Source organism: Neofelis nebulosa, chromosome 10 (assembly GCF_028018385.1).
Source record: "Neofelis nebulosa isolate mNeoNeb1 chromosome 10, mNeoNeb1.pri, whole genome shotgun sequence".
Lineage (NCBI taxonomy): Eukaryota > Metazoa > Chordata > Mammalia > Carnivora > Felidae > Neofelis > Neofelis nebulosa.
The window spans coordinates 59,181,723-59,194,025 of NC_080791.1; the positions used below are offsets into that span (position 1 = coordinate 59,181,723).

The 12,303-nt window shown below is 54.4% G+C and overlaps 1 protein-coding gene across 2 annotated transcripts in view; it reads left to right on the forward strand.

The window, feature by feature from the left end:
* The first annotated feature begins 4,264 nt into the window (after window positions 1–4,264).
* Window positions 4,265–12,303, forward strand: part of PDE2A (phosphodiesterase 2A) — a 94,922-nt gene continuing 86,883 nt past the window's right edge. For both annotated transcript variants that reach the window (XM_058687879.1, XM_058687878.1), the window contains exon 1: window positions 4,265–4,822. Coding sequence is in view for 1 of the 2 variants with exons in the window: in XM_058687878.1 (XP_058543861.1) it covers window positions 4,752–4,822 (71 nt within the window). In the remaining variant the exon portion in view is untranslated. The remainder of the gene's footprint in view (window positions 4,823–12,303) is intronic.

Here is a 12,303-nt window from a genome sequence, read left to right on the forward strand (position 1 = left end):
ATGTTCCACCAATTACCAGCCTTCCCCTGAGAAGGCTGAGGGATATTCTATGGTCTCAGTCTGCCCTTGGACAGGGGTGGGGGGTGGTTTGCACAGAGCGGGTCGGTGAGGACCCCTCATCTACCTGTGTCCCCCCATCCACCTGCAGCCTTTTATTGAAGGCTTGCTCTGATGTGATTTTGCACTGAGCTCCAGAGTGCACCATTTCGTTTCTACACTCACCTGTGTCTCCCTCCTTCCTACTTTACTTCATCAACATTTCTCACTTGTCCCTGGTTAGGCTGCCCAAAGGCTGGGGACTGGGGCTGAGGTGAATAGGATTTTGGCCTGTTCTTGAGGAAAGGGTGATCCAGTAGAAGAAATTAGGTGAACCTGAGTGGGAGTGGGGGGGTGGGGGGGGTGAGGTGATAGGGCAGATGACAGGGAAGAGCGAGGCAGCCAGAGGCTGCTCAGCCCAGAACCCAGTGACCCCTCCTGCCCACCCTGTCCCCTGTGGGTAAGGGCAGGGTATGGGCTGAACTGGTCCAGGAGGGATAGGCCAGGATTTGGAATGGGCAGAGAGAAGAAAGAGGAGAGGGAAGTGAGCCTGGGAAACAGGTGGTACCAAGTCAAAGGGGAAGAAAGGACTGGCTTAAGGACTGGACCCTGCTGTATGTGGAGCAGAGGATGGAGACCTCAGGGCCTATCATGAGAGATTTCAGGTATCAGGCTGAGGAGCTTGGCCTTTATCCTGAAGCCACTGGGGAGCCATGCATGGATTCTGAGGAGTTACCTGACCAGATAGATAGTGCTCGGTGCAGGGTGGAGTGGAATAGAGGAGTTGAATTGGGGTAGGGGGCTGGAGAAAGACCAGAGGAGGAGGAAGTAAGCAGGGCCAGGGGGGTGAAGGAGGGAGTGAATACATGGGAGAGAATTACAGAGGGAGAATTGGCGGTGATAGATTTGATACAGGAGGTGCAGGAGAAGGAAGAGGCAAAGCGACTTTGTAGTTTCTAGACTGGGGATTTGAAGTTTGCTGATGCCTTTGATAGAGACAAAAGATACGTTGGATGTGAATATTCAGGTGTATGGGGGCCTCTGGGAGGTTCCCACAGATGTCCAGGAGGCAACCTGTATTGGTTGTCTGGAGCCCCAGAAACAGGGCTGGGCCTGGGTGGGGGTGGGGGTGGGGAGGCACTAGAAGTTGGTGCGTTTGGGGAAGGCTCCAAGCTCCCTGAAGGTGGGGTGGAGAAAGAGGAGAGAGACAGGGCGCGGTGCCCCTGTGAAGAGCACCCATGTTGAGGGGGCAAAAATAGGATGAGCCAGCGAGAGAGACAGAGGAGGGGCCGTCTGGAAGGTGGGAGGGAAACAGCCGAGCAGGAAGGCGGCGGGAGAGGGCGCTGAGAAGAAGCCGCCTTCTTTGGCAACGAGGAGGTAGCTGGAGCCTGCAGTCCTCGCGAGGCAGTGGGCGCAGGGCGGAGGCTGGATCTCAGAGGATGCATCTTCCCGTCGCTTCGGGCGCCCACCCGCCTCCCAGCTTCCTCTCACCTCCTGCCAGATCCCCAACTAGCAAAAACCGGTGTCTGCTGACCGGCTGCAGGGCGGCGGGCCAGGGCCCGTGAACGCGGCACGCCCCGATCAGCACCCGGGAGAGCGGCCGGGGCCTGCGGCGGGGCGGGGCTTCGCGGTGATCGCTCCGGGCCCTCGGTTCCTGCCGCCGGCCTAGCAGGCCAGATGGAGGTGGAGGTGGGAAGAGCAGGCCAGGACACCGGCCCCTCTCCCCTTTCAGAAGCACCCCCCCCCAACCCCACCATTCCGGCAGTGCCCTACAGGAGCCCCTACCCCAGCATTTCAGGCTGTTACTCCCTCAGCCCCACCAATTCAACCTCTTTAGGAAAAGGGAAGGGAGGAGAGGACGACGGCTTTTTACTGGGAACTTTACAGACATTTCCAAAGCCTTACAACTCTGAGCTTGGAATTTGTGACCTCTCCTTTCAGATGAGAAAGCTGAACTGAAGTTCAGAGAAGTTAAATAACTTGCCCAGGGTGCATGGATGGCAGAGCTGGGATTTGACCCTCTACCTGCCTGGCTGTAAGTCCTAGAGTACCAGAGTACCCAGTAGTCCTGGATCTTGCACCTCATTCCTGCAGACTCCTTTGTTCTGGGGCAACTGTGGAGTCTGGTGTGGTAGTGGGATGGGAGGAGACCGTCCCTCCTACCTGTCTTGCTTGGGTATATTCCCAGGAGGTTTCTGAAGATGAGGCCTCCACCATCATTTCCAGAGTGAGAGGGCAGAAAGGAGGCTGAGGGGCAGGTGAGGCTTCAACGCACCAGCTTCTCCTGTGCCCGGCAGGTGCCCTCCTTTGAGCTCCTCTGACTCAGCTTCTTACTGCCAGGCTCCTTGGGGCGTGAAGGGGAGTTGTGAGAGGCCAAGCCTGGACATGATCCAGGGCCTTGGCTTTCTGGGCCCGAGAAATGCCTTCCTAGCCAGCAGGCATGGAGCAGTAAGGTCCCAGGTATGGGTCAGGCTGAGAAAACAGTTTGCCCAGAGCTTTCAGAGATCTGAAACTAGACCTTCTGGGGCCACAATGGGAAGCAAAAGCTCCCTCATAGTTTCTTTCCTGACACTTAGTAAGCCATGAGAAAACTGCTTTCTGTCAGCCTGGACAGGCCTCCTGCACAAGCTGCATCATTCCTGTCCATCCCACCACTGCTGCACCTCCGTGCCTGTTAACAGGGATTAGGTTTTCACTCAGTCTCATGGGCGCTTCTGCATGGATCCTGTTGTGTGTGGCAGGGGTCCTTGTCCCCACAGGTCAGAGAAGTGAGGTTATTGGTGAGGATTACACATGGCCCCCATAGCCTGGAATATACCTGCTTTTCCTGGGGTCTCCTCCTTTTAAAGACTCAGCTGATATTCTCTTCTACAGGAATGCTTACCAACCCCAGACTGAGTCAGAGGCCCTGTTTGGGCACTACATACTCTGTGCTTCCCTCTGTCACACTACAAGTCATTTCATCTCCTGCCTCCCCCCCCCCCCCCCCACCACACACACACCTTGACTGGGTGCTTCTCCAAGGCAAGGAGCCGTCTGAGTCATATTTAATGAAGGTGGCCAATGACAGGTGTTTGTGAACAAATGAATAAGTTAGTGGAGGAGCCAGCATTTGAACCCCCATTTCCCGCCTCAAGGTGTGGAGCATTTTCTTTTATGTCCAACAGGCCCTCTGCTGAGACAACTCCCTACCTGTCCATTGCCTAAAATGCCCCAATTCCATTGGGTTAAGGCTTCCTCCTGAGGAGTCCTCTCTGGCAACAGGGCAGAGGTACAGCAGGCCTCTTCCCATGCCTATAACCTGTGGACACTGAAAACCACGTGGGCAAGTTGTGCCCACAACTCCTAGTACAAGTGCATGTTTCTGGGCGCCTGGATGGCTCATTCAGTAGAGCATGTGACTCATCAGGGTTGTGAGTTTGAGTCCCATGTTGGGTGTAGAGATTAAAAATAAAATCTTGGAGGCGCCTGGGTGGCTCAGTTGGTTGAGCATCCAACTCTTGATTTCGGCTCAGATCACGATCTCACGGTTCGTGAGTTCGAGCCCCACATCGGGCTCTGTGCTGACAGTGTGAAGCCTGCTTGGGATTCTGTCTCTCTCCCTCTCTCTCTGACCCTCCCCCACCCTCAAAATAAAGAAATCAACTTAAAAAAATATTTTTTTTAAAAAAGTGCATGCTTCAGCGTCAGCTCCCACAGTGTCCCAGCTGAGCAGAGCCACCAAGAGGTAGACTCAGTGACAAAGCTCTGAGTTCAAAGACCATTAGCAAGAGCACCCAGAGCCTCCTGCATCCCCAGCTCTATGCTGGGGATGCACCCCCTGTACATGATACCGACTCAGGGAGCCCAGAGGAACTGATTCTGCCTGGAGGCCCAGCCCTTCCTTTCTTGAGGAGGGTGAGAAGTGTCCCCTGACCCTGAGAGCCTCTGTAATGGGGTAGCACAGGGTCTGGGTTCCGTCCATCTTCCCCTCACCCAGCTCCCATTCTAGTCCGTGCACAGTGCAAATCCTTCATCCTCATACCTCTCTGGGTTCCTCTGTCTGTCTGCCTGCCTGCCTGTCTGTCTGTCTCTCTCCCTCTCTCCCCTCCCCCATTTCCATCTCTGCTTTTTTTTTTCTTCTTTTCTTTTCTTTTCTTTTCTTTTCTTTTCTTTTCTTTTCTTTTCTTTTCTTTTCTTTTCTGTCTTTGTTCCTCTGTGTGTGTTTTCCCTATGCCTCTCTGATCTCTTTATATTTCCATCTTGATCTCTCTGGAGCTCTGCTCCCTTTCTTCTTTCCTTCATGTATTTCTCTCCTTCCTGTCTGTTTCTCTCTGTCTCTGTTTCTGTCTCTGTCTGTTCCTCTGTGTGTGAGTCTTTCTTTTCCTCTCTCCCAGCCAGAGTCTCTCTCTACCCCTCCCTCCCTCTCTCCCTCTCTGTCTGGGCCTCTCTGTTCCTCCTCCCTCCTCCCTCCCCCTTCTGCATTATCAGACCTGCTCCAACCTCCTCCCGGAGCCAGCCTAGCGGCAGAGGCAGTGGCAGCAGGAGAGGTGGGAGCAACTGGGGCAGCAGCAGCAGCGCTGGATTGGGGTATTGAGTCCAGACTGAGTTGGGGACAGGCTACTGCTCTTGGTCCTTGTGCCCACTGGGCCAGGCACCCTGCCTGGAACCCCGGGCAGGGTGGACAGGGCGAGGTGCCACCTTAGTCTGGCTGGGGAGGCAGACGATGAGGAGCGATGGGGCAGGCATGCGGCCACTCCATCCTCTGCAGGAGCCAGCAGTACCCGGCAGCGCGACCGGCTGAGCCGTGAGTACTATCCAGGGGCTGGGGTTTGGGTGAGCGGCTGCAAGGCATACCAGGGACTAGGGTCCTGGGAGTGCCGCTGAGGAGCTGGGGTTGGTGTGGAGCTGAGCCACGTGGGAGGATTGATCCTGCTCCTGGGCGCCCCGTTGCTGGACTGTAGCCTGGGGCGGGGGGCGGGGGGGGGGGGGCGGCTCTGCACAGGGGTGGGGGTTTCAGACATCAACCTAGGGGGTGATGGGGGTGGTGTCCCATAGAAGAGGCTGGGGGAGGGGTTGGTAATGAACCTGAATTATCCTTTCAGGGGCTAGGGGTGGGGGGTGTCTCTGCAGGGAGTTCCCAGGAGGTCTGGGGGGCTGAGATAAACTGGTTCAGGACCCTAGAGAAGGATGAGATGTCTGTGACCCAGTGTTGTGTGTGTGTGTGTGTGTGTGTGTGTGTGTGTGTGTGTGTGAGAGAGAGAGAGAGAGAGAGAGAGAGAGAGAACAAACATGAATATGAATGAGTAAGTGGCGCTGGAACAGAATAGGGTCCCGGGCCACCGCCTTTTGTGGGACTGGGATTCATAGCCACTAGTTTCGGCAACTTTACCCCAAAACATCTGTCCCAGAGAGAGCCACGAGGCTGGTTGAATGAGGCCCCTGTGCACCAGCCTCGTGTGCATCCACGTGCATGGGTGCATGTGCAGGTGAGTGGAATGGGGGGTTCCATGGAGGCTCCCCTCCACCATCTGAGGGCTGCTGAGGTGGGGGGCAAGGGGTGTGTGTCTTCAGGTCAGTGGAGGTGCAGTTCTATGCCTGCACGTGAAGGTGTGTGTATGTGTGTTACAGGTGTGAGGTGCAAGGGGACCTGTGGGGTGTACAAGGGCCTGTAGAGTCCTTGGTGGCTGAATGTGCGGTGGCCTGGCAGGATGTGTGAGCAAACCTGTGTGACTGTGAGAGGTCATCTGCACACATGTGAGTGCAGGTTGCCGTGTGTGTGGGTGTAGGTGTGTGTGTGTTAGTTTGAACGTATGTGTTGGCACGCACGTTAATCTGTGTGCCGCATCTGCAAAATAAAGTGACTCAAAACTGAGCACGTTGTTTGATTCCACGCACCTTCCTGTTTGTGTGCTTATTTGTTAATGCGTGAACATTAGTGTTGCGCTGTGTGTGTGTGGCATAAGTGTTCGGGTGTGGGTGTGTGATCGTGTGCTGGTGCGCTTGAGTGTATATTGGTGCCTGTGTGGCTGGTGTACGTGTGTGTGTCTCTATGTGTGTGTTCATCCGACTGTGCGTGGGTGGCTGTTTCCTTCCCCTGCTGGTTGAGGACACAGCTGGGACACTGTGACCCACCGAGGCAGGGCGGGGGTGGCTGAATGTGCGACCACCTCTGTGAGCCCAGGACAATTCATTCTACACCCTGTGGGGAGACGCAGAAATGAAATAGGCAACAATGGCCCTGCCCTCTGGGGCCTCCTAAGCTTCCTAGACATAAAATGGCTTGAGAATAATTAAGCTTAAAGATCAGGATCTAGCTAACAGGTGGGGGTGGAGTGGGAGCAGCATAACAAAGGCCCTGGGTGGGAATCCCCCGTATCCCTGGAGCAGTGAGGAGGCTGACTGGGTTGGTAGCAGCCGGTCCTGCAGGACTTTGAACTCCAGGCCTCTTGGGCTCTATCCCGAGGGCCCTAGGGAGTCCAAGAAGGTTCTGTGTGGTGGAGGGACAGAATTCTGTGAGTTTGAGAAAGCTTCCTCAGTGGCATGGTCAAGGTTGGACTAGCAAAGAGAGACGGGACAGGGGGGCCAGGCCACTGTGGACATCAGGGAGGTCCGGGGCCAGGTGGGCCAAGGGGCAGATGACCAGGGCCTTTCTGAAGGGAGAGGTTGGAGGGCTTAGGAAACGATGGGATGGGGGACGTCAAGGTGGCTCAGCTTGGACTCAAGTGGGAGATGCAGTGGCAGGACCTCAGAGGGTCAGGATGTTGGAGGGAAAAGCTGTTGGAAAGCTCAGGCCAACAAGGTAACAGGAGAGATCGATCCCCTGTAGGACTTCTGACCAGGGTGAAGAGGGTTGGAGATCATGGAGCCGTGGAAACTGAGGCTATGTCTTTGTCAACCTGCTCTGGCTACGAGGCTGAGGCTGAAGCTCTTTATCAGAGGCAAACCGAGGCCTCTTTCCTCAGGGCCTGCAGGGGACCTGTTGGTTGCCTGAACTGGGTTGGCTCAGTGAGGGTTAATCGCCTTTATGCTCCCCACACCCCCCAGTCGCCCCTGCCCACCAAGCAGCTCCTGCCACTCTTTCTGCTTCCCACTCCAGCCTCCTGTCCCTGGGGACTGCTGATGGCTTGGCTGGGATCTAGCCAAATAGGGGAGGCAGAGCTCCCAGCAATACCCGCCTTCGGTCTTAATGGCCTGGGAGTCTCACCCTGAGCCGGGCTGCTGTCGGGTCAGGCCTGTGCTCCCCAGGCTCCTGCTGCTTGGGCCTGTACAATCTACCCAGTTGGCATGCTCCTGTTCCTGCATTTCTGTGTCCATCCATTCATTGATTCACTCAACAGCGACTCTCCAATGCCTGCTTGGTGCCCACGGGGCTGGTCACTGGGGACACAGAATGGACCCAGACCCAGACCCTGCTCTCAGGGACTCCCGGTCTGATGAGGGAGGCAGGAGTGGAGACCTATAACCTTGCAGTGTGAACAGTGCTGTGCAGAGGGAAGCCCCTGGAACTGTGGGACCCACACCAAGCCGGGGCTTCAGAGGATGAGTCACTTGAGCTGCATCTTGAAGGATGGATGAGGATTGCCCATGGGAAGAGCAGAGGGAACAGCATGGAAATCCGATGTGAAAGTGCTGTGTGATCAAGGAACAGAAAGGGGTTGGGTTGGCAGGATGAAGAAGGGAGTGGAGAAGAGGAAGAAAGGGCAGGAAGAGCCAGATTCTGTAGTCACAAATGCCAGACTAAGGGGCTTGGGTTCCCCTCTTAGGACTGGGTTGCTGAGGAAAAGTTTTGAAAAGGAAGCCTCCCCTAGGAAGCCCTCCTTGGTTCCCCCTCCCTCTGACCCCATGATCCACCCTGAGGTCTCCCTGATAGTACAGCATCAAGAATGTGGCCCAGGGGCACACAGTTGGCTCAGGCAGAGAGCATGTGACTCTTGATCTCAGGATCATGAGTTTGAGCCCCATGTTGGCCATGGAGCCTATTTAAAAAAAGAAAAAAGAATGTGGCCCAGAGTTGGTCTTTCCCTGTGATGCCCCCGTGTGTGAGGTCCTTTACCCAGCCAGCTAAGGATCAACTCTAAGGCAAGAGCCACCCCCTCATGCTTCCCAGCACAGGGCTGGGCACCTAGGCTCAGTGCAGCCTCCCAGTGGGAGAGGACATGAAGAGCATCTGGGCCACCTTCTAGCAGTTGCTTTACTCCTTCCTGCAACCTGCCCACAGATCTGATCAGCCCTGCTTACATACCCCCGGGACGGGATGCTCATCCCTTCCCTCTTGGGCAGCCCTTCCCTTGGAGTGGTTTTATCTGTACTGGGCTCCTTTACAAGGCCTGGCTACTTGGCCTTGTGCCCTTTCTCCATCCTGGGTCACTGTCCTTCCCCCTCAGCAGGGCCAAGCTGGGGCATAATGGTTCAGGAGTGGTATGAACACATCGTGGGCAGAGAATAGAGAGAGATAAGCAGCCCTTATTCCAACTACAGATGGTCAAACTGAGATGGGCCAGTCCCTGACCCCTCTCCAAAAGGAATGATAAGGAAGCAGGCATGGCCAAGAAAGGGGATGAGGATAGACAACGGGAAGAACTTCCTAACAGCCCAGAGAGGTGTGGAATCTCCTGACTCTGTGAGAGTGGGCATGAGGGGGAAGTCTTCCAGGACAGGAGGGAGAGCTGGAGACTGAGGCACTCACTTCTGCCCCTCCTGCAGGTGAGGGAAGTCTTCCAGGGAGAGGGGGACTGCAGGGGCTGAAAGAGATAGGGGAGGGGGATCAGGATTCATTCATCCATTTATCTGACATTTACTGGGTTGCTGCCCGACCAGACGTACCAGCTCTGTGGGGAGATAGAACAGTGACCACACGGAGGGACGCCCATGATGTCCCCTACCTCTGCCAGTGGCAGGAAGGTATTTAAGAAGAGGGGCTCTTGGAGCTAGCCTTAGAAGGAAGAATTCCTTCATGAGGCAGAATTGACAGCCCCACAGGAAGAGCACATACCATGTGCAAAGGCCTCGAAGGGAAAGCAAGCATGGTTTTGTTTATGTAAGGACTGTAGGAATTCAGAGTGGCCTAATCATGAAGTGCAAGGGTAGGGGAAGGTCTGGGCAGAGAAGGAGAAGGAGACAAGTGAGGGAATTGAGGTTAGACTATAGGAAGCACTTTCTGTGGCCAAGGTGCCGCCAGCAGCTTTGACTTGGAGGCGTCATTGTGAATTTGCAACTTCTTGGTCTCTCCCAGTGCCCCCATCAGGGCCTGCGGAGAGGCTCCTCCTTGCTTGAGAATGGGATGTTCAGTGAACAGAGACCCTGAAAATGGGGGAGCGGCAGCAGTTGAATGTGAGCCCCTTCCAGAAAGTGGCATGCAAATGAATGCAAAGTAATATGCAAATAAGCCAGCTTAGGCTTGGCAGCTTTGTCTGGGAGGATGAGACACCACCCCCTTCCACGCTGGCCTCCCACCTCCTCTGACCCAGCCCCCCACTCCTCCCCACCCCCAGAACAGCCAGAACAGCCTTCTCTGCTGCTTCGACTGCCCTAGCTTGTGTGAACCACAAGATTGTGGCCTCTCGGTCGGGGACCATGGGCTCCCTGTTAGCACCCCCATCTTCTCAGGAAGTCGATATATTTAGTAACGGATGTTTTCAACACATTTATCTCCCATTGTTCAGCTGCCCGCTCCCTGGGAAAGGCCAGGTCCCCAGTGACATGACCCACTTTTTGAATTCCCTGAAGTCCCTTTTCACTGCCCTCCCTGAAAAACAGGAGGCAACTGGGGCTTGGTGCAGCAGAAGGGATTTAAGTCAGATATCTGGAAGGACTTCCCAACAGTGTAGTTGCTGAAAGATGTGGACCCTGAGGCTTCTGGGTTCTCACCTTTTAGATGGCTACCTGGGTTCAAAGCCAGAGGAGGCTTTGAGAATAGGACAGAGAAGGCAGTAGACAGGTGGAAGTTCAAATATCAGCACCATTACTCTGTAGCTATGTGGTCCTGGGCAAGCTACTTAGCTTCTCTGAACCCCATGTGAATAGTGAAGTGGGAACAATAATACTTTCCTGGCAGGATCACCATGAAGAATCTGGAAGTGGAGAGCTTCATGGCAGGCATGCAGCAGGTGTTCATAAAGGTTAGCTGTTGCCATTATAAACCACCCACACTCACCTACACTTTTAGAAAGATTCAGTGGGGGGCTGGAGGGGGAGAGACCAGAGCTAAGAGCCCAGAAGCTGTCATCGTGTGGGAGACACGAGGAGGTCTGAAATGGAGCCGCGGTGGTGGGAATGGTGAGCAGTGTGGATGCTCTGTGGGAGGGGCCCTCAGAGACATGTGACCACCTCCCTCAGCTGCCCTGACTGGTCAGGGACTAATCCCCAGGGAATACAATGGAGGAAAGGGTTCCATGAGGAAGAGGTTAAACCAGTGGCCACACCCATGGCAGTCTGCGAGTCATTCTGGGAGTTGTAGTCTGGCGTGAATTTGCAGTAAGTAGACTTAGTACGGCCTCCTTGGATCCAAATCCACACTCTGCTGCTGAGGCAGGCTGGGAACAGGCCCTGGAGGGTGCTGGGGGATGCAGGGCCCAAAAGTGGAGCAGCTTCGCTCCCTCCCCAGGGACCCCTCAGCCTGCTTCATGTTGGGCAGTGCAGGTGGGGGTAGGGATAAAAGGATTAAGCCATAATTAGGACTCTTCACACATCCACACAGAAGTTTACAGCTTCCAGAACACTGTTTTCACATCTATGATCTCATTTAATCCTCACCACAAACCCAAGAGACTCCTGTTTTCTGGATCAAGAAACAGAGGATCTGAGATGGGAAATAACTTGTCCAGAGGTATTTAGCCGGTGACTGATGGAGCCAGGCTTGGAGCACATGTCTGTCTGCCCCCAAAGTTCCTGCTCTTTCCATGGGTTATTGTTCCAGATGGCAAAGGACAGGCGTTGAAGGACAGGCAAGATACAGACAATTAGACATCTCAGCAGAGGACCGAGGAACAAAGACCTGACTCAAGGAACAGAAAGCAAAGGCTGAGCCCCTTGGGATATAAGGCTAAGAGGTGGACTAGGCAGACCCCAGGCAACTAATCCCAGGCTGGGAATTTGGACTTCTTAACACAGCCCACCAGGATCTTCCCAGGAGTTTTGAGCAGGGGCAGGTCCTGATTAGGGCTGGACTTTGGGAAGATTGATTGATGTTGCAGTCTGGGCTGAATGGTTAGGAGTGGAGAAACAAGACAGCCTGAGGCTTCTGAAGTCCATCCGTGGTGCTCCCAGAACTTTGCTCGAACTTCTTCCCAACTTATTCCTCCTCTTCCTCTTCTTCCTCCCACTTCTACCCTACTCCCCTCCACCCCAGCCTGGGGAGGGAGGACTGTGTACCTTAGAGCTGTGCTGTAATGCCCCCTGACTCCAGCAGGGGGTGCTGTCACACACAGTCAGTTGCAGCCTGGATCTTCCTTGTGTTTGAAGGGCCAGCGGGAGGAAAAGGCTGGACAAAGAGCAGAGATGAAGAGTGGAGCAAGGGTAGCCCATTGTTCTGGCCGAGGGGGAGAGGGCCCTACTGAAATGACACAGGGAGGAAGGAGGGCTGAGGAGAGACTGGACCGCACACAGCAGGGACAGACATTTTAAAGGGATTAAGCCAGGGGACGAGATATTTTCTTCTCACAGTTCTGGGACAGGCTTAGATTTGGAAATGGATCTGGAATGACATTGCAGTTGGAGTCTGGATTTCTATTGGATTGTGATTTACTTGATGCTGAGATGAGGGGTAAGATTAGTTGGTTTATTTGTGTGTGTGTGTGTGTGTGTGTGTGTGTGTGTGTGTGTGTGTGTGTGCGCGCGCGCGCACGCGCGCGCGCATGCGTGCTTGTGCCTGAATGTGAACTTCCAGTTGCGTATGTATGTTTATGGGTCTGAGAATGTAAGTGTGTGGGTCAGTGTTTGTATAAAAGTGTGGACACATTCCTATGTGTGAATATGTGAGTGTCTATTTTTATGCCTGATTATTGGTAAATGCTTATGTGTATGTGAGTGTGTGTGCACCTATGTGTACGGTGTTATGTACATGTGCTCTAATAAAACTGTGTGTGGGTGCGTAACTCTGTGTATGTGGCTGTCCGTGCTTGGGTGTAAAGGCACGGATGAGTGAATGTGTGTGAAGGCACTGACCCAGCAAAGCCACGCCCAAGGTCTGGACATTCAATACTTTCTCTTCTGACTCCCACCTGCCTGAAGATAGAGACAAGATGTGTATGGACTTGGGCTGGAGGGGCTGTCATGTGTAGAGCTGGG